Here is a 25765-nt window from a genome sequence, read left to right as displayed (position 1 = left end):
AACATGCATGTTAGATTAACTTTGGCCTCCCCGGGACCCAATCCCGGCATTACTGAGTAAAATGACCGACGCAGCCAGCTCTCTGGCTCTCGCTGTCACTGTCACTGTCTCTGTCGCTGTCGCTGTCACTGTCACCATCACCATCACCATCACCGTCACCGTCGCCGTCTCTGTGTCTCCGTCCCTTATGCAGTGCAATCAACCAATGTGCGTACCTCAAGACCCGAGCAGGGGTGGTGGGTGGCCAATTACTCTCTCATCACAGACATGGGCAAACTTTCAGGGTCTTCTTTGCTTCTGGCCGTCAAGCTTGCTCGCTGTTGGATATTACATGGTATGTTCGCCAAACACGGGTCGGGTGAGCAACCAAGGCCAAGACAGAAGGTAAAATCATTCACCTCGAGGGGACTTCCCTCTCTTACACTCCAGCCCAGGAGCAGCCTCCATCATGCCTCTTCCCGGCCAATGTTCATCCTTCTTGCAACAACATCAGCAAACATTGTCCGACTCCTCACTTGCGCGACTGCAGGGAAACCCATCGTCACGGATCCCATACTGCCCAAGGGAGGCAACGCCATCTTCGTGTCAATGACCTGGACTCGGTGTACCCCCCAAGACACGGCTCAGGACGGCACCGACCGACCCTCACACGTTGAGGGGACGACTTCCAAGCCATCCCCTACCGACATCGCTAACGCACCGCGTATCCGTGTACTATGTCGCAAACCAACCTCCCTCCCTCCTACCTACGTAGTAGATACCACGGCGACGGCCTGCCACAGCACCGCGAGACGCCCCGGCATTCCGTCCAACCCAGAGCCCCATTACATCCACCTTTCCCCGGCAGAGCCAACGAATCCTTCGGCTCAGCTCTTGCTTGATGGTGTCGATTTAATATAAGGCAAGCCACCTGCAAGGGGAACGCTGCGGCACCCTTCCTCCCCCAAGACCGGAATCGGGACACAGGCTTTTGGTCTCCAATCCCAACCACAGCATCCCTCCGCACAGTTTCGCCTGGTTTTCCGGGCCAGTCGTGTCATGAAGCATTCCAAGTAGCCTCTTTCTCTCACACACTCACACACTCACACACTCACTCACTCACTCACACGCACACCAACCCCCCCGGGATCGCGAAGAGGACTCAAGACCGGGACGGTCTCGAGACTTCTCTCACGTGTAAGGAATTGGGGAAACTCAAAACTTGACGAAACGGGAGCCGTCGAGGACCTCGTAGACGGGAAAAGGGTACTTACTGACTTGCATTCAAAGTACAGAGTACGGGTTTCCTGCAAGGCACTCTGTACTCGAGCGCCTCGGTCTAATTGGCTCGCCTTTACCCCCCCCCTCGGATGGGTTTCTGCAGGCTGCATGCCTCCTCCCAGTCTGGAGAAACGGCCACGCTGATCCGGCCCATTCAACTGCTACCTAGCCTAGTCATCGCTTCTCCGCACATGTGCGGAGAAAACCATCTTTCTCTTCACCTCCCTCGTCCCGCCTGCTCCACGCACACACACGCACACTCACACACTCACACACTCACGCGCGCAGCATTCATAACGTACACCACACCACACCACACCACGACTCGATCCTGCCCGAGGGTCACGCCGTGTAGGGATAAGAGCCGATCTTTTACGATGGCCTCGGTTTCCCCTCTACACTGAGCCGCCCGTCCGTCTCGTTGCTTGCTTATTTCGAATGCCAAATCATCCCCCCGAGTAAGCTGTGCGCCAGCCACACTGCGCGCATCGAGGTCCTGGCTTCTTTTCTCGCTGTCAATCCTTCAGGCTATCCTTGCTTTGTTTGTCCCTTTACCAGACACTCGCTCGCAGTCGACGCCTGAGAGGGTCTACAACCACGAAACCACCCCCCCATATCACGGCCTCTTCCCGAATCTGCCTAGCGGAGGGTCGAAGAAGAACGGCGGGCATTGGCGGAACTAAACTAGTTCAATTTGCCAACGATTCTGAACGGGCGAGTGGGTCGTTCTGGGGAACTTTTGATCATGGGTACCTAGGTAGTGTACACTACGACCAGTGATTAGTATCGCCGGGTACGAATAACACGCAACATTGTACAAAGCTCCCCTTTTCCCCAGAGACAGTGGCCCGCTACGGCTCCATGCGAGTCGCAGGTAGTCTTCTGCAGACACGCGTCTCGTGGCTGAAGCTGTTGTAAAAGTCCTGCCATGAGGGCAGCCGGACTCCCGACAGCGAAGCGCCCGGATTCCATCTTCATCTCGGGACCCACGCATGGAGCAGCATAGTTGGAGGATCAGGTTGTACCGTCAACATTTGACCGATGTCTCGCTACCAGAAAGTGCTCGCGAGCGGTAATACTAGCTGGCCGAGGCTACCCAGCGGCACAAGAACGAATGGTCGATCTCCCTTGGCCGACCTTTGGTGACTACCCCACCGCCAAAAAAACCATACCTATGTCCGTCCGCGCCATCCATCAACGACATCATGGCAGGCGTTCTCGGGATCGCCACACACCTACAGCAGGCTGTTGGTTGAACGTGGCATATGATCTCGGTGGGATCGCCGGACAAGTCATCCAGGCAGACAGACGGCTGCTCGTTCGACGTCACGTCCTCGACGGGAATCCCAAGCTGGAACCGCGCCACCAATTTAGGTTGTTCTCAGGGCCACGAGGTATCTCGGCCTAAGCACGGCACGGCGTTTGGGGGTTGGCGCCATGCCGTTAACGGCGTTCGGTCCGCAACTCCAAGACTTAAACGAGGAAGATCTGACCGACGCTCCCTTTGCCTCTCATTCGCGGCTTTACCACAGCTGCGTCCTCCACGAACCAATCGACCCCCCTTGTTCTTACCCCAACTCATCCACACCAGATCAAGTTTGCCGTAGGTACGGAGTACTCGGGTCCCCAATAGTTACCAGTCCAACTCCACCAACGCCAGTGACCGCCTGTTCTGGCCGCATGCCCTGAACATCTCATGGGCACTCAAAGACTGCCAGCTTGGACGCAGTGGTGGCTTTCGGTAACGTCAGAGCATGAGGCGAGCTGCTTCTCGATGCATGCTTCTTTCATCACGCTTCATATAACCAAGGTATTCACCAGTCCGGTCATGCATTGCTACCCACTTATACTGCTCACTCTGCGCATAGCGTAGCCTCCGCGCGATGTCGCTCTCTCATGATGTCTCTCCTGCACGCCACCGAATGGGTAGCCATTCCGCTCTCCTTCGTGTCTGGGCCCACTGCCGCCCAACTGGACGTGATTTGGTCCCCTTCGCCCCTTCACAGCCACGTGGCATCCGCAGACAGCCCGGGCCGGCAAATGGCTTTTTTGTTTTCTTTTTTTCTTTTTTTCTTTCTTTTTGGCACCCGTTGCGATGCATTCTGATTCAGTTTCCTTCTGCGTCAACCATCAGTCATGACTGGAACACAGGGATATGTTTCTTCTTTTGGTGCAGCCTATGTGACGGATAGTTTCATCCCAATGTCGTCCCAGCCGCAACGCCATGGACTCCTCTCAGCCAATCACTCATCACCGGGGATCGTACTATACCGTCGCCTGCCGTCACCGTAACCATCGTACCCTGGCCAGCGCGTCAAAGTCCTGAAATGCTCTTACGCCCTCTTATCAAACCTGAGGAGCTAATGACGACGGATGGTCTAGGGTATTTCCGGAAGCTCGCAGACTTTATACGGAGCTGGTCCACCGTTAGATGAAGCAACCATCATGCATGGGTTTGCCTCGCTCATCATGATTTAGGCTTCGTGGCATCGCAGCAGATCTATACCCGGGGTCGTCTTCGGAACTTTGAAGCAACGCAAGATCAGGGGGGATTCCCTCGTTGGGGGGGGAGGTTTCGGCATCTGGACCGCTCTTCCATGCAGGGGTAACAATGTCGTATACTCACTCACCTTTTGATCGATGGAAACTGAATCTCGACCAGACCTCATCAAGGCCCGGCTACCAAACCATTGGGACATGAGTCTGCTACCTGCTCGTCAGTCGCGTTTCAGCGCCTGAGAGCAAACGCTCCTGGGGCTCGTTGGCCGCTTTCCCACACACACACACCCCCCCCTAAGGACGACGGCCAATGGCTCAGGCATTGAACCATGCCCGGCTTCTCGGGAATCGACACGATGCCCGGCCTTTATAACAGACCGTGTTCGGGAAGTTTCCCTAGCGGCTGCTGCACATCGCGGGGAACCGCAGGGAAAAGGTCACCTCTTCCTGGGGCGAAGGTCTCTCTCTTTCTTGACATGCCGCTCTGCTGATCAGGGAGGATCCCGCCGTTTCTGCTACCGATCAGTTTACGATCAGGGCCGCATCAAAGATAGACAGTATGGCCCGAGTGGCGTTGGAAAGTTTCACGAGCTATAGTCGGGAGGACGACTCAGAAGGGGAGAGGGATGGTGGGATTGCTGTGTTCATTGGGCTGCTTGCGAGCCTCAAGTATCGCAACGAGCGCGAACGGGGGTTCTCATAGAAACACCTCGGGCGCCCAGACTCGATGCCACCCAGCATTACCACGCCATCCTAACCCGGTCGACCAGTCTTGAGACCGGTTTCTTCTGGAGTGCGTCCCAGGCCTCCCATGAGCTTCGGACAGCCCGCACGGGATGAGACGGCCGTTCCACACGGGGCACCCGGGCCTGTGAGCACGACATCTGTCGGGTCAGAGCCACTGCTGTTGCGGCCTTTCTCGGATCGTGACTGACTATCCGCGTGTGCCGGTGGTACCTGACTTCAAGCCCAACACCTAATCTCAACATCCGGGGTCGGGGGAAAGGACATGTTCTATAGTGGCCCACACGTGCCGGTTAAATTCTGTCAAGGCCGGCGGCCGCCGTTGGGATGCAAGCAGCTTTATCAGCATCGCACAGATTGGAGGAGCGGCCTCTGATGGATATGTTGCTCTCAGAAGGGTGCTTTTCCTTGGGGAGGGGGGGGAGGAATCGGAGGGGGGAGCTTGCGTCCTGATCTTCTGGGTATTCAAACGCACGAAACCAGCTGCTTCAGACGCCCGGTACGACTAACAGCACGTCTAGGGTTGCAGCGGGCGCTCAGCTGCAGACATGCATGACAAGATTGCAAAGGCAGCCGACCTCTCTCTCAACCTGGAGCAGCGGCGCATTAATCGAGGCACTAGGTGTGGAGGAGGGAGCGGGGGGCTTGGATGGTTTGCTCGCGGCCATCGTTTCTATGCTGGACCATTGATGGGTGGGCTCGTCGCCACTCCCTTCCCCAAGCCCCGCGGCAACCGTTCAGGTGCCGTGGACCTGCAGGTTGACCTTGGGTTTCCGGTGTGGATAGAGGAAGACAGCAGTCGATCCTTCGGGGCCCTCCGTAAGGTGCCCAGCTGGCGGGCTGAGAGCGCGGCATGAGCACGCATATTGTGCAATGAACTCAGGTTTGGGTCAGCTTTGGCTAGGCCGCCATCTGAGATCTACAGTTCCAATCTCACAGGTCCTGAAAGGGTTGGTCTGGGACGAGGGCAAAGGCTTCCAAGTCTATGGAGCGGAGCCTCTGGGGGTGGAATGAGGTCTCTCGGGACGCCGTTGGATGACCGTGTGCAGATTCACTTCCGTCTGTCCGTAGTGCCCCCTCCAAGTGTGTGTTTCTCCCGTCGAGCCGCCGTCCTCTGCATCCGACGGGACGAACTACCCAGGTGTCGCGTTATAGGACTCGCGATATAGCCTCCCCTGACATTAGAGTCTGGTCCGATCGGTCCATCGAGTGGAAGCTAGCGCTCCCTGCTAATCAGCTCAGATTATGACATCGATCCCTCATATCGTGTGGTGCGAGCCCATTCCGGCCACCTGAGAGGGATCAGCTCAAACAGGCCCTGCCTGGCCTGCTCCTCTTATTATTGGACAAGCAGCCGTGAGCGTCGCGACAATCACCTCCGTCTGCGGAACATACAGCATCTTGACTTGCAATGGTCCATATGACCGTTAAAAAGGATCTTCGATATTGGGGGGCAACTCCAACAAAATCGTCCGCTGCTGCTGCGCCGCTGTCATCATCGCCATCGCGGAGTGGCAAGGAAGCCTCCCCTCCGACCTGGGCGTTTCCAGATACGGCCAAGCCGCGCGCAATTACCGTGAACACTAAACGACCTCCATTTAAAGAAAGATATGAGAGGTCCGCACCAATCCTTCCGGGCCGTCTGGAATTTCGAGCTCCCCTTCCACACCCCCCCCCCCCCCCCCAAAACGTTCCCACGGTAGTTCAAAGTCTGGATGCGAGGGGTGTTGGACGATGTCACCTCCTCCGCCACGGACCGGTAAGCACGACCGTCTCCTCCCTCGGTCACACGGAAGCCATTTCTCTTACGGGTGGCGCCTCGTTAAGCGTGCGGCTCGAATTAGAGGCCTGTGATATAAGGTTCTGTACGGTGATGACGGGATGCCGGGCATTGCGGCGACGCTGGCACTGGGGAAGTTGAAGCTAGACAGGCAGGGTCTGCGGGAAGGCCTGCATTGCATCATGCGGTTGAGCGCTGTCGGAGACTTTTACGGCAGCTTTGGCATCACATGAATTGCTTTTACTGACTTTCTTGCGTTTCCTTGGTTGATATATAGCGGCATGTCATTCCCTATTTCTGCGGTTGGCAGATCTATCACCGACCATTGTGTGCCTCAAAATATGGTGGCTTTATGTCGGTGCCACGGATCGGTGTTGTTAAAGGCCACATTCGTCCCGGTCCCGTCCCCTGTTGTATTGACTACCGGAGTTTAAGTCTCGTCCATGACAGGACGGTGCTTGGCTCTGAAAGCCCGTCACATTTGATTTCAGCGCTGCATTCCGACCAAGGATTGATCCGCCAACCGTGGCGGCTCCTTGGTGTCTTTTACTGTTCGCCAACGAGGTTCGGGAGGTGCTGTTACCTTACGGCCCCAAAGTAGAAAGGTCTGGCAATCTCTAAGTGCAAGCCACGTCACGCGCTACAGGGCCACTGGATGGCTTAGAGAAGACCGTATGGCTTGGGAAAACACGGCGGCATGCGAAGCTTCCGAGTTTGATCACTCGGGCTCTCAGTCTAAGCGGAGTAGCGTCCATCGATGAGTAACCCGGGGTTATACGATGTGATACTTTGCGTGTTCAAATTTGCCAAGGGGTAGTACCTGGACCGAAAATCTATTGATATGAAATTTCCGGGAGTGAAAACAAAGAGATAGTTTGACCTTTACCAATATAAAGAATGGCAGACGGGTTTACGTAGAGAGGATATCAAGCATGCACCCAAACATGCCTAGTCCTCCGATAGGCGTTTCTAGTCGCGTTTGGCCATAACCCTGAAGACAGAGTGTAAAGAGTGGGAGAAATGAACATCTCCATCGGGGAACGCTTCCTCCTGAGTTGAAAGGAATACCCGTAGGATCGTATTCTACCACTGGGGCTAGATAGTAAGCAAGCTCCATACCGGCTCCAGAACTCTTGGTTCCGAGAGTACCCATTCAGGCTCGTCGCGCCGTACCACTGGGAAGCACGTGTTTAAACACCAGTTCTTATGCGCTTCAAAGAAGACGGCTTATTGCAAGGAAACAGCGTTGACGTTTATCCTGCTGATCGTTTACGCTGGGGTTCTGAGCGCTCTGGTATGGCTCCCAGTCATCGAGGACAACGTCGGTCTGCCGGCGCGACAGCGTCCTAAAAATTGCGAGCCGCTCCCCGCTCCCACTGCTGGTTCACCTCAGTTGCAAGAGCGATTGTATTTTTTTTCTGCTGCTGGACTTAAACACATAGCGTACCTGCAAGCGATAATTCTCCGTTGTGCCGGTGATACGATGATTGGCTGTGCCTTGAGGGCATGACGATTACGCTCATAATTACCTGGATTTATACATAGTTTTCGGAGTGCGAAATATGTTTATGTAGGCCATGGCGCAGCGTACGATTCCGTGTTTGATGTCTACCATGTTACAGTTGATAAGTGACGTGCCCAAAATAGTCTTTACGATCATCGTTTGCGAAGATGAGATTAGCTCCGAAGTCCGCAGTAATACGGGTAGGGCGTTCACTTATCATCAACACATTGGCCGCGCGGTCAAGTATGTATACTTTCATGAGCAGGTCATGAGTTTGAGTATCGAGGTCGATGTCAGCAAACCAAAGTTTATTGAATGCCAAGCTAGATACTAGAAGAAAGTCTATTGTGTGCAGGCCGCTCAGGGTCAAGTTTATGTTAACGCCAAACAGCTGGAAGACGGTATTAAGCAGCCAATCGTGTCTATAGATTTCATACATCCAATAATTTGAGCATTATCCATGGCCGCTGTCAGAACGATTGTTACACATGCCCGATAACCACAGTGAGATTCGATGTCTGAGGTCGCTGTTAATCGGTGACGAAGCATCTAAACTATTCAACCAACCTACGACAACTACAGACACCAACTGAATTCAACCACGGGATAAGACTAGGCAATTAGAGATGTCTTTTGGAATTGATGAAAGCAGGAGTTTATTATAGGCATGAAGCTAAAACCAACTCAACTGCATACAATTGTCGAGCAAAAGTTAACATGGATATTGCGTGTATATAAATCTTAGTACAAACTTTATAATCCTATGAGACACCAACTTGTTTACGTACAGTTTATATTTGTGACATTTAAGCCTAGTCTACTCAGGTAAAGTCCTCAACACACCTTGAAAAATGGTACTGAGAGACATAGTCGAGCATGTTAAGCTCATTTCCAAATGCCGTTCTCTTTAGAAACTGATACTGCCATGTATTCAAGCGACTACATTAACATGTATCTAGCCCGTCCTTGCGGCACAATCAGTTGAATGAAGGTGGTCAGTCAACATCACCATAGACTTTACTGAACCGAGTCGTCAGTCTATAGGAAGGCTACGGTTAGCTCATAACGATCCGACTAAGGGGATACGTCCCAGTAACCAGACAATGTAAACGAACGAGCATTGGTGCCCCGCACTCCGCCATATCTCGCCCCTGAAACTACTTGCGTAGGGCACCACAGTATTCGCAAATTTCTGCAAACTTGGCCGTTCTGTTCCTGTGCCTGTATGTTTTCGAGGAGTGTCACCAGGGCTGATTTTGACTTTAACTAAGGCCCACTCCTATCAGCACCACAGCGAGATACGGTCACAGAAAGGGACAGAAATATTGACTCTCATATCTTGGTCTCCTATTAGATTGAGCCTGGTGTTGAACGGTTTGTCAACCGCCCCCCCGTCCCCATCCAAGAGCTTGGTATCATTATTCTGTATATCTGCCATAAACTATGCACAGGATACAGTGAGCGCTGAATCTGGTTGCTTTTATGTCATGAAATTCGTGCTCTAAATGGAGATGTAACCTGTTATTCAAAGTGAAATGTCCCAAAAAGTAGACCAATTCGGATATGCTGCCAACGCCAAAGGACGTCTAGAGAGACTCAATCATTCAAGCTCAAAGGGCTTGCCTTTCTCTTTCTCTTATCGCAGGGCTATCTCGAACGCTTTTCAACCGGCAGCATACTGGCTCTTCTTCCTCAATATCGGCCCGAACTTCCACAGCAACAACGGCCCAGGCCACCCAATCGCCACGCCTATCAACGCAAGCACCGAATTGCCCCAGCCATAACCCAGCTTCTCGTACATGCTCGGCGCGAACAGAGGGAACCCGAAACCCGCCAAGCTTCTCAGTACCGTCGCCGCCGCCACCGCGCTCGCGGCGTACCTGCTGTACGTGTCAACCAGGTAGCCCTGGATGCACTGGAACCCGACAATCACCCCAAAGCAGAAGATGACCGCGCCAATGTTGGGCGCGATCCAGTGCGTGTGGTTCTGCGCCGTCCAGCCGTAGATCAGCAACCCCGCAGGGACCAGCAGGGCGCCTGGGATCATCATCGGCACGCGGAACTCGGGGCGTCCGGGGCCGCCGTCGGGGACGTACCGACGCTTCAGGGCAGCGTAAATGCGGTCCTGCATCGGCGCAGCTGCCTGCGCTCCGATGAAGAAGCCAAGACCCAAGGAGATGTAGTTCAGTCCGCCGATACCGACAGATTCGCCGTACTCGCCGGTCCAGAGTGCGGGAAAAGTCGAGAGAACGAGGTACATCAGGCCGTAGAGGTACATCATATACAGCGCCAAGAACTGCACCAACGGCTGGGTGCCGAGGAGGCGGAATGGACGGGTGAAGGCGATGCTGAGCGTGCGGGCCATGGTACGATCGGGGTTTTCGAATTCGGTATGTAAGGCCGCGTTGCCCGTCTCCTTGATGAGGCGGTTCTTCCTCCGGGTGAGTAGCACGGGCGCGTAGGTCTCTTGGAGGACGAAGATGCCAATGAATTGAATGACGGCAGTGAGGATTGTGGTGCTGTAGAAGATCCAACGCCACGTCGTGTTTTGCGTGATGAAGCCGCCAGCAATTGGACCGATGGCTGGTCCAAGCATTGGCATGAGCGTATAAATCGAAATAGCCCTGCCGCGTTGCTCGGCTTCGAAAAGGTCTGCAAGAACACCGCCACCGATGGCGAGAGGCGCGGAGCCACCGAGGCCGGCGAAGAAACGGAACGCTATGATCTGGCTCTTTGTGCGGGCAAGGCCGCACCCGAGATTGAAGCACATGTATAGGAAGTTCGTGAGCTGGAGGACGATGATGCGCCCGTAGAGTTCCGAGAGGGGGCCCCACGCCAAAGGGCCGATGGCGTAGGCGAGGACGAAGATGGAGAGGACAAGAGCCTGCTCAAAGGAGCTGGTGATGTTGAGTTCACTGCCGATGGCCTCCAGGGCGGGTGCGACCATGGACGAGGAGACTGGTGAGAGGAGGGTGAAGCATGACACTGGTGATGTTTAGTGAGCGAGTCTTGTCTTACACACAGGAAATCAGCATACCGCAGAAGACTGCTGCCCACTTTCTTCTCATGGACCATTTTTTGGGGTTTCCAGGGTCGTTTGGACCATCCCATGCCACCAAGTTGGGATCCCGTGGTGTTTTGAAAGTCGGCGTCTTTTCCGACTCTGGTTGCGAGCCCAGTTCCAGGTCTCGTCTGTTCTCGATGCCATCTCTCACTTCAGATATCGTCCTTGAGAGGGAGCGCGACCTGGCGCTTCTCGTGCTCTGGAGGACATGCCCACTGTGTCCCGAGCTGCTGTCGCTGCCTTCCGAGGAAGTTGAAAGCCGTGAGCCCGTCTGTTTCTCTTGTACTTCCTTTTCCGCCGCCGCGGCGATTGTCCCCTCGACCTCTTGTCTCAGCGTCTTGCTCTGGGGCTTTGTTGACTGGTCCTCATGATTGGGCTGTGTTGCGGGAGTTTTATTTGTGTCCGCCATCACCGGATCAGTCTGTGGGTGAATAAGACAACTAGTGTCTGTCTCTCAGCATGCCAGTCCAATAACCCGGCGCTGATAGTATTGTAAGAGTATACTAATAATGTGAGAGAAGACAGGCAGGGGAAGCAAGCCTTCGACAAATAGGGCAAAATATCCGTATTGAAGCTGGAATCCACGCAGCAGCACTAGAAACCCAGCCGGAGACGCCCTTCGTTTAAAAAGCAAAGCGTTGGGACATGCAAGCTACTAAGAAGGAATGAATAATTCGGAATTCCCAACTAAATCTCCTAACCCCGGCTGCCCCCCCAGCCAGCGTTTCCGCAGAACTGTGGCCCACCGTGCATGACTACTTCATTGGTCATGTAGCTGCGTCTTTGGCAAGGTGGACGCCTTGCCGATATCTCTGGCCCCGGATACTTGCCATGTAGATCGGCACATCGACACAGGTGCGTTTTTGGGCGGCCTTCCTTGGCCACATGATGCTCTATGACGCGGCGCTAAGCGCAGAGATACCCGATCGCTTGCATCGTTCTCCAGGTGCTTAGACCTTTCTATCACATGACCCAAGGCCGTGGCCGGCAACAAGTTGTCACTGAAACGGTGTAAATGTGAGAATGGAGCCTGGGTTAAGGCAGACATACCGTACAACAGCACATACGCCGTGCCTCTTGGAAGCGTGCATGGCGCAGCGAAGCGAAATGAATTACCGGTGCCGAGTGTGTCCGGGATTTTGCCTCCGTACTCCGTATTTTCGCCTACCCGGCCCGGTGCCCGGTGCCGAATCGGCAGCCGAGCCAGGGTCCCTGACTTTCGGATGACACCTGTTGGTTCGCTCTGCATTTAGATGGAGCTGACCACTGCCATGGCTTGGTTGTGCAGTGTACCTGTCACAGCGTGCAACCCTTTCGACCTCAGAACTGTGACGCCAAGATCCTTGAACGTGCTGCATCTCTGCGATTTCGGTCGTTGCCCGACATGCGAGGAGGGGAGGGACTAAGGCTTCATTGCTCCTTAATCAATGGGTACCGGCCCGCGATTCGAGATGCCGGCATCGTAGTGGCTTATGCTCAATCAAGCAAGTGAACGATGCGCTTTCCTCGTGCCGCCCTCACGCCAATTTAACCAAGTCAAGAGCCGAACAATCGTTGCAAATGGTCAGAAATATCTCGATTGACTAACGTGTGACACAGAGCGCCGTATATCCGCTGATAAGTAGGGACGGATAATTCTCGCAGTTGCAATCTTGCAAGACGGGAGGCACTATCCGAGTAAGGTCACATGCTCATGTCATGCTATTCGTAACAACCAGACCTCTAAGCCAGCTATACCTAAAGCCAAGTCCCATCAACGCCGTAGACCGTTTGCCTCGTTTTGTCAACGGGCAGGAGAGCCAAAAAATCGAGTCCGATAAAGTTGCTTTTGTAAGTGGTATCTTGTTTCAGAGGAATCCAAGTCACAATGGATAGATGTCCACCTCGTTCGCCTCATGCGGCGACGTCCGTCTTGGTGTCGACCTTCTTCGCCTCGGGCTCGGCGGCGCCGTCGTCCTCGCGGGCGCGCTTGCCGTTGTCGTTCTTCTCTTCCGCAACGACCTCGCCCTTGTCGTTGGTGGCCTGGATGGTAGGCTTGCCACTGTAGGACTGGTCAGTAAAGCTGCTCGCTCCAGGCGGAGGAAAACAAGATCTAGGGTACGTACGCGTTGCGGTCGCTCGTGACCTCGCTGGGGTCCTTGCGGTTCTCCTGGTTGTCGCGTCCGCCCCGGCGGTCTCCGCCACGGCCACGGCCACGGCCACCACGGCCACCGCGGCCGCCCTTGAAGCCGTTCTTCTGGTCGTGGTCGCGGCGCTGCTTCCAGTCATCCTTGCCGAAATTGCCACCACGACCACCACGACCACGGCCGCGTCCGCCACGGTCGCCGCCCTCCTTACCCTCAAAGAATCGGCGCGAGGTGTTGGGTTCGAGCTTGCCGGCGCTGATCAGAGCGCTCTTCTCTTTCACGTAGTCGATCTTGGGCATGATCTTCAGGTCGTGGTCCTTCCACTTGGGCTTGGGGTCGAGGGCGACAAACTTCTGGGCAGCCTCCTCATCGGGGAACTCGACAAAGACGGAGCCCTTGAAGAGCTTCTCGTTGGTGCGGCGGAGGCGGACAGCGTTGATGGGGCCGAATTGGGTGAAGAAGGCCTCGAGATCGAACTGGGTGGAGGGCTCCTCGTCGCCAAAGCCCTTGACGTAGACGCAGCGGGCGTTGTACTTGTCGCTGCTGGGGGCGTAGGCCTGCTTGCGCTGGATGGTCTCCTCGCCCTCCTCACCAGCAATGTTGACCTGGGTACTCTCCTTCAGGGCAGCGACAATGGCGGAGTAGGGCTGGAAGCGGCGCATGCGCTTGAAGTTGGTGATGGTCTTGAGGGGGATGGGCTTATTCTCGAATCCGCCAGTAAGCTCCCACAGGTACTTGTCGTGGGGCAGGTTGCTGTCGGAGAGGTAGAACTCGACCTAGATTCGGTCGTCGTTAGCCAATGCGATCATGCCTGATTCACGCAGATGCGGCGCCTTACCTGCTTGCGGATCTCGACGGGGTCATCTGTCTCCTTGAGAAGCGAAGGGTCGAACTTCACATTGTTGGAGTGCTGCTTGTTGTCGATCCGGGCGGTTGTCTTGATGATGTTGGCGTCCTTCTTCTCGGACTCTGCAGGCTTAACCTCGGACTCCTCCGTCTGGGCAGTCTCCTCGGCCTTCATAGGCTCCTCGGCCTTCACAGGCTCCTCGGCCTTCACAGGCTCCTCAGCCTGGGCGGGCACCTCGGCGGCAACAGCCTCGACGGGCTTGGTTTCCTCGGCGGCGCTCATCGTGGATTGTGACGGATGGATATTCTGTACAACAAGAAGATAATCAATTACGGGCTCTTCTCGGTGATAGGTTTTGTGTCGTGCGTGTACAAGAGTGGGTGACACGACGAAGGGGAGAGGCTCGAAGGTAAAGTTGCAGGAATATTGTGTGGCGGGGTAGGCAGCCGGGGGAGAGTCACAGAGAGAAGGGTGAGTAATTCGGAGAAAGCTTACAGCAAGACGAACCAGTCAATGCGATTCGGCAGCTCTGGTACTACGAATGACTTTTCTTCGGGGGCGTCTTGGGGTTCGAGCTTTTAGATACTACCGGTTGGGAAAATAACAATTGTTCGGTAGTAGTAGTGGCGCGGGAATGGCAGAAAAAAAAAAAAGCGGCGGTTCCCCCAGCAGTGAGGATTTTGCGACGAGAATTCGCATGCACGAGCGAGAGCTCCAGTTTCTGCCGCAGCGGGTTGCGCGCGTTCGATACCACACCGCCCGCATTTGATCTCCACTTAGCTAGGTGGGGGGGACTGAAAAAATCAACCACACGGGTGACAGTGAGCATAGTTAATGCTACGGGAGGCTGGGTACGTACCGGCCTGATCCTAGGGGAACTTTGCGCGCGGTTCTGAGCCTCCAGCCTCAAGCTTCAGGGACCTTTTCCCCCTTAGGTAAGCAAGCCAATCCCCCATCATATGCTGCTGCACGTGACTACGTGAGAGAGCTCCTCAGTCGAGGCCAGCTAAGGTACGTACCGGCTCATCGGGAGATGCCGTCCCATCACCAAAATTTCCGTCCCTGCGTCCCTATGCTCCTGAAGCTGTCGCCATCCTCCAGCACCCAGCACCCGACCATATTATCCCAATTAGCCCAGCATGAGAGCTAGAAAGCCTAGGTGGTACAGCTTGACCAAGCCTGTAAGTTATTGTGCATTCATCGCCCCTAGCTCGTGTGCCAATTGCAGCGTTCCCCTGATCCCGCTGTGAGCCTGATGCGGCACACGAGCACTTGTCCTCGCGACACGGGACCACGAACAGACGTTGACCGCCAATATTCCACCGACAGAAACTCCGCCAGTCATGGAACAAATATAATCTGTATAACATTGCCAGTGCGAACCTGAGGCAAAATCGTGGCAAGACTTTCTTCCAGCAGAAATGGGCGGCCAAGTCTGCGACCCGTGGCTACCACGGCGCCCATATCAAGGAGTCGGACTGGAACCGCGCCTTCTCTCGCCGCCTCTTCTCTGCCGTCGACATGCCGCCCGATTACCTCGCCTCTTTCGACGGCTCAGAGCAGGCCGCTGGTCGCGGCTCCGGCCTGCACGCGGAGCCTGGCTCCAAGGACCGCACGCCCACCGCCGCCAACTTCTCCCAGTTTGAAAAGGAACGACAGCGCCGCGTTCGCGCGCTCAGCGCCTCGGCTGGTCAGATAAGCCATCCATCACAGAAGCTGATCACAAGGGACGAAAAGGCTCAGATGCTGGCCCGGCCCGTCCACGAGATGACGCCCTACATGCAGATGGCCTACGCGCCGCTCGAGAGGAGACTAGACGTCGCCATCTTCCGTGCCATGTTCGCCAGCAGCACGCTCCAGGCCAAGCAGTTCTGCACACACGGTGCCGTCAAGGTCAACGGCAAGCTGGTAAGCTCCCAGAAACAAAACGGAAAAGGAAAAACAACCCCCAGACTGACTCCGCCTCTTCCAGATGCGTTATGGTGCCTATAAGCTCAACCCGGGCGACATGTTCCAGGTCGACATCGACTCCGTCCTCTACGCCACAGGTCGTGCCAAGACCCCCGCCCATGCAAAGTTCGTCGCCGGTGAGGACTGGGAGTCCAAGAACACCATCCGGGACTCCAAGGAGGGTAAGAGCCGCATCCTCGACCCCGAAGCCTCAGAACAGGCCGCAGCCGACACACCTGTCGAGGCCGAGGCTGAAGCCGCCGCCGAGGCCGTCGTTGAGAAGGCTGACGCAGCTGCCGCCGAGGAGGGCGGTGAAGATGCCGCCGCCGCGTCAACGGAGGAGAGCGCGGTGTCGGAGGAGGAACGCCGCGCCGCGCACCGCAAGCAGCTCAAGGCTCTCGTCCGCTCCGCAAGGTCCCTCATCAGCGACGGCGAGGGCCTCAACCCCCGCAAGAAGCGCCAGCTCCGCGCCTTCATGACGGAAACAAAGCGCGTCCTCTCCTCCTCGGGCCGCGTCGCCGACGCCGAAGCAGCGTCCGACGATCCTAACGCCGTCATGGACCATCTCTCCTCCATGCTCAAGGACTTCAAGGTCGAGGGCACCCAGGTCGAGGCTGTCGAGGCCGTCGCCGCCGAAGGGGAGCAGCAGACCACGCACAAGGAAAAGGCCGCCACTGAGACCATCAATGAACTCGTCTCCTCCAAGGAGGTTCGCCAGCAGATCGACGGGCTGTCGCGGGAAGAGCAGAAGGCGCTGGCCAGCCTGCTCCGCCTGGACGCCGAGAACCCAATCGACGAGTCTAAGCCCTACTGGACCCCTTGGGAGCCGCGGCGCTACATGGCGCCGTTCGCCTTCATCCCCCGCTACCTCGAGGTCAACCAGAACATCTGCGCTGCCGTCTACCTCCGCCACCCCGTCGCCCGTCGCGGCATGGCCGAGGTGCCCACCCCCTTCTCTTACGAGGTCAACCAGCTGGCCTTCAACTGGTACCTGAGGAGGCATTGAACACGTGATGATGACGATGCTTACAAGTGCGAGAGGGTGTTGCTAAGTGGCGTCGGGGAGGGAGAGATGGGGAGAGAGGTTGTGGCCGCTCAAGTGGGGAAGAAGGGGGCGGGGGGGAGCACGCGGCATTGTACAACAGGATATAGAGACCAAAGCTTGTAAGACTGAATGTAAAAAAAAAGGCTTAGACATGGTCTTTTTTTTATGTACATCATCAATGGCAGGGGGAAATGACAATCCTCTCTACCTCGTCAAACATTCCCAAATGATCAACTTCCTTGATACCACCAATCCGTTGAGGCTGCCGAGGCACATGTAATTTCCCTATGAAGCCAACCATCAGTTTACCAACAAAATGGAAGCTGGGCGGTTGTTTGGCACACCAGAAACTTCTAACCGGCAAGGTGACACGTCTGTCCAAACAGGTTAAGAATACGCGGATGTCACCACAGTATGCAATCACTCAAACACAAGATGGGACAAAAAAGAGTTCTAGGGAATCATCCTTTTCAAAGCACACTGAAACTAAAGCTAGCAAAGACGTCAAGGAAAATAAAATGCCAAGTAAGTGAAAACACCTGTCATGCCAGGCCGTCTTCGACCCCTCCTTCTCCATAACCTCATCCGAGTAAAATACAACATCGAGGGGTGGTTTGCTAGACATAAGCGGGCTGCTCCCATCACAACGTAGCAATACCATCTGTTTACCATGGTTGTGTGTCCACAGCTGGAAGGTGGCTGTTTGAACACCATGAGGCAGAAGAGTATCGAGTGTGGCGTCGTAGATTATAAAACCCTATTCCGAGTGGCATGTCTTTTTTCCGAAAGAAATGAATCCACGAGGATACTCTGCTAACGCAAGTCCCACCGACTAAATCAAGCATCTCCGAAGTCCTCCTCGGCCGAGTCTGCCATTCAAAAAGAGACAAGACTACAGCCAGTAGTAGGGCTGCAAAAGTGTTCCGTGAAACGCCTCATCGCCAGAATCAAGCCTCGCGGAAGCAATGACTCGTCGTATTTGTTTCTTTCGCGTGTCCCCTCCTTAGTCTGCATCAAGCCCTCTTGCGTGCCTGCTTCGTAAAGACTTTTGGTGATGTTGGGATTCCGTGTGTGATTAGATGAGGGAGTTTGATTGATTAAAAGAGGTCCAGAGAAAAGTGGTGATAAGAAAGAACAAGAAGAGAATCGACACAAAGAGACGCGTTGTGCTGGTATTGTATGGGCATCATTGGTACTTGGACGTGGGTCGTGGAAAGGAGAAGAATGCGAACACCGTGTGGCGTCAAGAGACCGAGGGAAGGGGGTGGCATCTTAACGGAGCGAGAAGCCCTTCCGCTTGCCTTCCTTCTCGATGGGCCGACCGCTCTCGACTCTTTGCTTCTTCTCTTCGAGCTCCATTCGTTGGCGCTCCAGCTGCTCCTTCATCTCTCTGTGGCGGGAGTAGAGCTCTTCTTCGCTCTGTTTCAGCTTGCTCTCCTTCTCGGCGACCTTCTGTTGGAAGACCATCTTCATCTCGGCCTCCATCTTGGCGAGCTTCTGCTCGTGCAGGGCGCGCTCCTCCTCCTGCTTGACTGCAGGGTTGACCTCCTTGAAGACGCTGGGGTCTTGCGACACACCCATGCCGATGAGCTTGTCGGTACGGTAGTTCTCGTACAGGCTGTTGTTGGTGTGCTCCTTGAGCTCCTCCATATGGGTACGGATAAGCATCTGGCGGAGCTTGACGAAGTCGCAGTGCTCCTCGTTGTCGACCTCAATCACACCCCAGGGGTAGCTACGTCCGCGGACCTTGCGTCCGTCGGCGTTGGTGATCTCGTTGGTAGCACCAACCACTGCGAAAGGAACTTTGGACATGATCTCGTTGTTCTCGGCGATAGTCTCCTCATCGTCAAGCTCGTAGCGCGGGCCCTCGAAGATCTGAATGTCGTGGTACTTGATGTCGGCAAGAATCTGATCGCAGGTCAGTACGTGCGGTTGCAGTGCTATATAGGGGTGGACATACTCTAGACTTGAAGTTGGCAATCTCCTCGTCGGTGAGGGTATCGGCCTTGGCAATGACGGGGATGAGGTTGACCTTGGTGTGAAGACGGCGCATGACCTCGATGTCGAGGGGCTTCAGGGAGTGGCCAGTGGGCTGAATGAAGAAGACGCAGGCATGGATACGGTTGTCCACAATGTTCATGCGGTTGACCTTGTTCTCGGCATCGAGGTAGGCGTCGTAACGCTGCTCAATGTTGTCGACAATCGGGCGCCAGGACTCGTCGTTGTTGACAAAGTCACCAAAGCCAGGGGTGTCGACGACCGTCAGGCGGAGACGGACGCCGGCCTCCTCGATGTCGGCACTGATGGACTGGATTTGGACAGTCTTGGGGAGGATGTCGAGGCTGGGTCCCTTACGCTCCTTGGGAGGGTACAAGGAGGTGTTGAAGAGAGTGTTGACGAGGGTCGACTTTCCGAGGCCGGATTCACCTGGAGGTTGAGTCTATCAGCTATCGCCCTCGAAGTCTGGATACAGAAACCAAAACTCACCAACGACCATGACGTTGAAGTTGAAGCCCTTGCGGACACTCTTGCGGTGCCATTGGTTGGGCAGGTTGGCAAAGCCGACGTAGCCAGTCAGCTTGCGACGAACAATGTTCCTAAGATCACTGGACGGAGCCGATGGGGCAACACCAGCTAGGTAGGGGTCAGAAACGGGCTCTTCGGGAGGCGAAGTAGGCGCCCGCGAGGGGGGCGGGGAGGTGGCAGGAGAACCTTCAGAAGCTGTTTGTGCAATCATGTCAGCAAATTGATCACTCTTGAAAGCGTGTAAGTATGCAGTATAACAAGGCAGAGAGGCAAGAGGAGCTCCTGACATGGTGACACACTGGTCGACAGAGCTTTGTCCACTTTGGCTGTCTGGCTTGGGACCTGAGGGTCCTGGGGCTCCTGGTTAGGTTCCGGGCGAGGCCGTTTGGCGGGTGGAGTATTGTGGTGGGTGTTCTGATAAAGATCCTCGTATGATATGGGTTTGTTGGGCCCAATCTTGGGTGCGTGGTCGACATCAAGCAAGCTCTTGTAGCGGCGAACGGTTGCAGTAGAGTCCGAGGACACTTCCGAGGCAAGCTTGACATTTGCTTTGGTTTTCCCCTTGAAGATGTCTACGGTTGCCGGCAAGCTGCTGTATCTCCTGGAGACGTCGTGTGCGGTGGGCTTGTCCAACTGGATGCTCCTGGTGCGTGCCTTGACGTGCTCAACCAATTTGATGGCCATTTTGGATATCGTGCTGTGTTGAAGTGGGTGGTGCTGGGCAATATCTCTGGCCTATTTCATAAAAGACCAAAAAAGGAGAAGCCAAGAAACGGTAGATTGGTAGAACGAATGTGGGCGTAACGAGAGATGCGTCTGATGTCGAGAGGAGATTCCAGGACGAGGGCCGAGACGAGAAGGCCATTGAAAGGGCTTAAGACGGCCATTGCTCATTGGAAGACACCCGGGTTCCTCTTGCCTTGCCTCGCTCATGCAGAGTATCATCAGGGGAGAATATGCTTACCCATATCGAATATCGTCAGAGGTTGTTAATTTGGAGAAGGAATTGATCTAAAGAAAAGATCTATAGCCGGCAAAGAAGGAGTTAGCTACGGAGTGACGTAAATGACGATGTTGCGGACGCAGAGTGCCGTCAGGGAGGTGAGGTGCGAAGGGAGAGGAGATGGGACAGGATAGGAGCGACTCGAACGACGGCAAGAGCGAACAAATATCAGATGGTGGACCAAGTGACAGAAAAGACAAGCTTCGGCTTCTCTCTTGTTTCCTCGACCAGGTGATGTTTGTAACAGAAGCAACGCGCGGGAATCAATGTCAGGCTGGGAAGGGAAAGCCGTACATACCTGGACGTCTAAAGAGCAGTCGCGTGTCAAGGAGCGTCGCAGGTGGGTAACGAACGAGAGAGAGAAAGAGGGTCGAAGAGAGTGGGCGAAGAGAAGAAAAGGTCTGACGACAGACGATTGGAAGACCTGGCGGTTTCCAAAGAAGTGATGCTAGAAATGCTCGAAGCAGTATGGATGATGGGGTCGAAGGGAAGAAGATTCACAACCTCGGGGAGGAGAGAGTGTGCGATGGTTGTGAGGTCGAAGTCGAGGGAGGTAGGTTCTCGATGAACATACGTTTTGGGTGGGAAGGGGAAATTTAGGGTGCGACGGGGTAAGGAAAGATTTGGCTGTGTGACCCCGTTTTCCTTACGACGTGTGCTCCCCTTTCTACGTCCCTTGCCCGGGTACCTGCACAGTACTGAGTAAACGTGAGGCAAGTAGGTAGGAGCACCATGTACCTAAATACCCGAGGCAGGTACCTTGGCACCTTGGGTCAGCACCTTAGTTGGCTGCTGCACCTGTTGTTTTGCGCCTGCACCCTGCTGTATGACCAGGTGGTCTCTGCACTTGCGCTGGTGGAATGGAAGGGGGGTCAGTGTCAGGTCAGGTCACGTATTTGGCTGGGCACTTGCTGCCACTGGTACATCTGCTGTCCGTACAGGGGATCAGCGTGCGCTGTAATGCCGGGCATAACGCTATTCGGTACGGTACGGTACTGCCGCCAGGGCCACCCTGGTGGGTGCTACAGTGCTGGTCAGCGTAGTAGATGACTGGATGGATAGGGGAAGCACACGTTGCTGTCTGTCCCGTTCCTTCCATCTGCCTCTCCCTTTCTCTCTCTGTCTTCCTCTCTCTCTCTTTCGCTCATTCACACACCAAACAAAAGGGGGTCGAGCCACGACTAGCCCATATCGGGTTAGCTTGTTTTCTGTGGATTCCCGGTAAGGATTGTAGGTGGAGCGACCGAATTAGAGACCGGGGCTTCACTCAATAGCGGCGTCTCATTGGCCGGGGAGGTGGTGGTCGTAATGAAGCACGGAGAGAAAAAATCCCCAAAAGGAGCACCTGGAGATTGGAGAATGAACGACAAACGCTGGTTTTATTTTATTCTATTTTGTTTTATTTTTTCCCCTTGCTTCCCTCCTTCTCTCCCCCCCCCCCCCCCCCCCGTCTTCTTTTCGCCTCCTTTTCTGATACGAATGCGCTTGGTTTCTGGTGCAGGTATTTATCTGGTACTGTCAAAGAGGCACCACCCGAGAACCACGGCGTAAGAGGGTTCTTTTTCAGCCCGACGGTTGGGTAGCCTGCGATGCTTTTCTTGCTGGCATTCGCTCCGCTAAAAAAGCAAAGTAGCCCCATGCAAGTACTTGTACGGAAATAGTCCATACAAGTGCTGGTCTGTTGTTTCCCGCATGCATTAAGGTACTGTCAAAAATGCAAGCAAGCTGCAGAGTCGGGCAACTTTGGATTCGCTCCTCTCAAAAAATTCAGACTCAGGACGAGGATAAGGCCGGCTGCTGCTGCTTACCTAAGGTGCACTGTACTTGTAGTCTATGTACCTACCTATCTTCTTTGCTGCTGCAGCACGGGACGACCATACAGGGTCTGTCTGCATTACATAGTAAAGGCCGGAAAGCAGCAGTCCGACCTTCAATTTCCACCCTCACCCATGATCCATGAGGCAAAGGAAGCAAAGGAGGAGAGAGAGAGACCCCAGAAAGCCAAACCACCACAATAACAGGAGCACCCGCCAGTGATCGACACCACCTGGCCTGGCCCGGCAAATAACATGGAATGCCGTGGAGACCACCGGCGAGTAAAGAAATGGAGACGTGGAAAATGGCGGCCGGATGTGATGTTCCAACCCCCATGCGTGCCCGACGGGCTACCAGCACAAATTGCGCCGCGCCTCAGGCAATCAGTCAGCCAGTCACTCGAATACGTGGCATCTGTACTGTGTACTTGTCCACCCGGTGCTAGTCTGCACCAGAACTCGGGACCTGCGACATGCTCCCCCGAAAGGAACGGGGGAAAACACTATCTATCCAACACGAGCCGTTCGCTGGCACCGACTTCTCCCTCACTCCTCATCCAGATGCTCCAAGATACACACTATCTGTACACTAACAATATACTAACTACCTATCTGCCTGCCTAGTAATGGCAAGTAGGCTATCCCAGTTAGCTTGAGTTTACTATGATATATTATGACGGTTGATGCACGAATGTGCTGTGAAGCTCAAACTCTTTCATCCCTTCCGGCGTCCCTTCCGGCCGCTTTTACCTGCAGGAGTGGACCCCACTGGACCTGCAGGACACTGCACCGGAGTCCCTGAGCCCGCGCGACGACTGATGCTTGCTGCCCTTGGCTGGAAATCGTCCCTCTGCCGTCGAATGAATCCGTACCAAACCAACGAACCAACTGCTGCCCAAGCTCACTAGGTAGGTACCTGGGTACCGAGCCGTCTAGTGACGTGACCGTACCGAGGGTTGTGGACGCATCGTCGTCGGCCCAGAAGACAGAAAAGAAACTTGATGCAGGTTTGGCAGCCAGCCTTCTCCCGTGTCTCGGGTCTCGCTGTCTTGCCCATATAAGACAGACCCCTTGCCACTGTCCGACGGTTTGCTGACTGGCCGAATGCAGCTTCTGTAGTGTAGCCACAGACCCGGCATCGACAAACAAGAAAATCACACACTCGCTGGTGTTGCTTGCTCCGTCCGCCTGCAAACACTATCCAAGGCGCCAATTCACTCAGCCAGAGCAAAGTCCCCTCCTCTTGCTTTCATTCGGTTAGCCCTTCTTGCTCCCCCTCATCTAGTTTACTTCTTCCTTGCCGGGGACATCCTTCCTCTCTCCGAAACTCGTAATGGCATACTTTGCGAATGGCTATGCAATTTCCGCTCCCATCCTGTAAAAAAACTCGCTCCGCCATCATCGCCTACACCCTTCCCATCCCCAGTCCAGTTGTTGGTATAAAGTCTGTGTCTGCCGACTGGTAGATGAGCCTCATCCACCACCGTGGTCGACAGAGGCCGTCCCATCTTGCCAAGAAATCACGGAATCACTCCACAGAGCGGTTCCTGGCAGCGGTGGGTTGCCGGCTCAGGCCTGCGCAATGGTCATTGACTGAAGCACTCTGTACGACTCGGCCTTGTCATTCACCTCACGGTGGCTTGTACGAGCAAGCGCTTCCGGGGCCGGTCCACGGCAAGGATGTTCTGGTTGGGGGGTACGGAAGAGATGGGACGTTTGCCTTCGTTCCGATATTGACAAGGTCCAGCACCGCGGAGTTCGGCTGGTACCCTGGAAGCCGCTGCAATGACGTCGACCTTCTCGCTACCCTCGCCCGTCGTGCAAGAGGCTCGCATCCAGCGATATAAAGCGGCTCATTGCTCGCGTCCACATGCCATGGTCTGTCGTCGTCTTTTATCACGACGTCGATGACAATGATCGTGATTCTGAGGGACTGCTCTACCCTAAACCCTTAACCCCCATAAAGTTATGCTCACCCAACCTTTTTTTATTTTTTATATACCCACCTGGTTTTTGGACAAAGGCAGAGATATTCAGGAGGTAGGCTATCCATCAAGAAGGCTAAGTGGCGATATGCCTCATGTGGCTACGCTCTTGCATTTCTGGCTTCTCGGGCCGGAACTGTCCATCGCCGGCCATTTTCAAAACTGCTGGTCATCGTCGAACTCGGTTGCTGTGTCATCACTTGCGTGGTGCGCTGAACACACTGCAGGATTACGTCCCGGACGATAATGCTGAAGAGGGCGAGATGCTTCGGGTACATCTTGTAGTACTTCGACCATTGCCTTTGCTGAATCGTTCACAACGGATATTGCTGGAACTAGGCAAGCCATCCCTCATTGGCGTGGCTCATCTATCTTGTCATCGAAAAGAGGAATCCCAGCATCGATGATGAGCCTTGCCAACAGCTCTGATGTTTTTCATAAACCCGGAAACGCCGATGGCTAGCTGATTTAGAAACCTGTCTTTGCCAGAGTTCCGACATCCAATTGCTCTGGCCAGAGTGGCTCTCACTGACACAGCGTCACATACCTACATGAACTTCCGGCCGTCAGAGAAAGTCTAGAGGGTTTAGAATCTCTAGAGGCTATCTAGTTCGGACCGCCTGTCGATCGCAGTGACCTTATGTTCGAGTGCATGTAACCCTCGCGGTTGTATAACGCACTGGTTCTGTGTTGAGATCGAGTTTGCGTTGAGAGGGTAGTTTACCTGCGTCGCTGATGGTGACGGCTGCCACACGAGTATCTCCTGAGCGTTGGGCCTTTCCTAACACCACCAATGTAGAGCGACTTTTAAACCGATCAAGGGTTACCGTGCTTGATCGGCCACGGCGACAACTTAGTCAAGAGACCAGGCTCAAATCGATTCAAGGTATATATCGATCAAATATTTTTCTGCTTGTAGTGTCATGCAGAAAGAGAAGAAGAGGCATGCAATGCTACCTTAGAAACAATCAGCTCGTCAGAAAGGATCAAAGTTATGGCAATTCTCTTGACAGCCTTGTCTTATGAATATCATGTGGAGAAACAAATGAGGCATGTATAGCTCGCTCGGCTCTGATATACCTGCCTATTTCAACTCGCGATCAATGCGATCCAATCGTACAGCTGTGAAAACCCGGCATCTATTACCGTACTTCAGCGCCAAGCAACTGCAAACCGGTGTAGATAGAGTGAGTCTTCAACTAGAAACCCGCGGTGCCGTCACATCGCCGGTGGCATGGCACCCCGCATTAGGTAAGAAAAATCACATTTGGATGGGCTGAGAATAACTGAACATGCAAGGAGCGATGATACAGATACCACTATCGTGCATCAAAGACAGAAGTTTGCGAGTCCTTGAGCTGGTATGGCCGTCTTGACGCTTGGACGACGTACTCGGAAAAGAACGGACAAACCAAAGAGAGAACAAGAGAGCCTGGCAATACTGACGAATTTCAAACGAACGACATGGCGCCACAGACGGCCACAGACGGTGGCGAACCAGATACAGAAGATGCCCACGCGTTCGTTAGGAAGGGCTGGGCAAGCTGGGCGCAGAAGGCTTCTTTTCTCAGGTTAGGTAGGCTGTACCTGTAGGATACCAAAAGTCCAATTTGTCTGT

The 25765-nt window shown here is 54.6% G+C and overlaps 6 protein-coding genes across 6 annotated transcripts; 2 read left to right on the top strand and 4 right to left on the bottom strand.

Moving 5' to 3' along the window:
• The first annotated feature begins 100 nt into the window (after nt 1–100).
• On the top strand, nt 101–1078 carry LY79DRAFT_315684 (uncharacterized protein). The gene has a single exon (XM_060552370.1). It carries the CDS (start codon nt 268–270, stop codon nt 898–900), a length of 633 nt encoding a protein of 210 aa, XP_060411197.1. The 5' UTR covers nt 101–267; the 3' UTR covers nt 901–1078.
• Nucleotides 1079–9450: 8372 nt separating this feature from the next.
• LY79DRAFT_592413 (major facilitator superfamily transporter) lies at nt 9451–11260 on the bottom strand (the record flags this gene model as incomplete). Its single annotated transcript, XM_060561417.1, has 2 exons — nt 9451–10772; nt 10825–11260. The coding sequence occupies 2 exons, from the start codon at nt 11258–11260 to the stop codon at nt 9451–9453; spliced, it is 1758 nt and encodes a 585-aa protein (XP_060411196.1).
• A 1484-nt stretch (nt 11261–12744) lies between these two features.
• On the bottom strand, nt 12745–14106 carry LY79DRAFT_592412 (uncharacterized protein; the record flags this gene model as incomplete). The annotated part of the gene is made up of 3 exons (XM_060561416.1): nt 12745–12892; nt 12957–13753; nt 13816–14106. 3 exons carry the CDS (start codon nt 14104–14106, stop codon nt 12745–12747), a joined length of 1236 nt encoding a protein of 411 aa, XP_060411195.1.
• Nucleotides 14107–14864: 758 nt separating this feature from the next.
• Nucleotides 14865–17269, top strand: LY79DRAFT_562392 (S4 domain-containing protein). Its single transcript, XM_060558471.1, has 3 exons — nt 14865–15005; nt 15154–15732; nt 15797–17269. Exons 1-3 carry the CDS (start codon nt 14964–14966, stop codon nt 16778–16780), a joined length of 1605 nt encoding a protein of 534 aa, XP_060411194.1. The 5' UTR covers nt 14865–14963; the 3' UTR covers nt 16781–17269.
• Nucleotides 17270–18091: 822 nt separating this feature from the next.
• LY79DRAFT_521438 (septin) lies at nt 18092–20029 on the bottom strand (the record flags this gene model as incomplete). The annotated part of the gene is made up of 4 exons (XM_060555351.1): nt 18092–18727; nt 18780–19246; nt 19307–19540; nt 19633–20029. 4 exons carry the CDS (start codon nt 20027–20029, stop codon nt 18092–18094), a joined length of 1734 nt encoding a protein of 577 aa, XP_060411193.1.
• A 2897-nt stretch (nt 20030–22926) lies between these two features.
• Nucleotides 22927–23922, bottom strand: LY79DRAFT_315483 (uncharacterized protein). Its single transcript, XM_060552368.1, has 2 exons — nt 23505–23922; nt 22927–23404 (listed from the first exon to the last, which is right to left on the bottom strand). Exons 1-2 carry the CDS (start codon nt 23668–23670, stop codon nt 23067–23069), a joined length of 504 nt encoding a protein of 167 aa, XP_060411192.1. The 5' UTR covers nt 23671–23922; the 3' UTR covers nt 22927–23066.
• Nucleotides 23923–25765: the final 1843 nt, after the last annotated feature.

The sequence above is a fragment of the Colletotrichum navitas genome (genome assembly GCF_030913465.1).
Source record: "Colletotrichum navitas strain CBS 125086 chromosome Unknown LY79scaffold_58, whole genome shotgun sequence".
Lineage (NCBI taxonomy): Eukaryota > Fungi > Ascomycota > Sordariomycetes > Glomerellales > Glomerellaceae > Colletotrichum > Colletotrichum navitas.
This window is presented reverse-complemented; position numbering and strand designations above follow the sequence as displayed.

Bases quoted from the DNA above. Each gene is read 5' to 3' on its own strand.
- LY79DRAFT_315684 (XM_060552370.1), top strand. From the start codon at position 268: ATGGGCAAACTTTCAGGGTCTTCTTTGCTTCTGGCCGTCAAGCTTGCT.
- LY79DRAFT_562392 (XM_060558471.1), top strand. From the start codon at position 14,964: ATGAGAGCTAGAAAGCCTAGGTGGTACAGCTTGACCAAGCCT. The intron at 15,006-15,153 runs GTAAGTTATTGT...TTCCACCGACAG, and splicing joins GGTACAGCTTGACCAAGCCT to AAACTCCGCCAGTCATGGAA. The intron at 15,733-15,796 runs GTAAGCTCCCAG...CGCCTCTTCCAG, and splicing joins TCAAGGTCAACGGCAAGCTG to ATGCGTTATGGTGCCTATAA.
- LY79DRAFT_315483 (XM_060552368.1), bottom strand. From the start codon at position 23,670: ATGGGACGGCCTCTGTCGACCACGGTGGTGGATGAGGCTCATCTACCA. The intron at 23,405-23,504 runs GTATGCCATTAC...AATGAAAGCAAG, and splicing joins ATTGCATAGCCATTCGCAAA to AGGAGGGGACTTTGCTCTGG.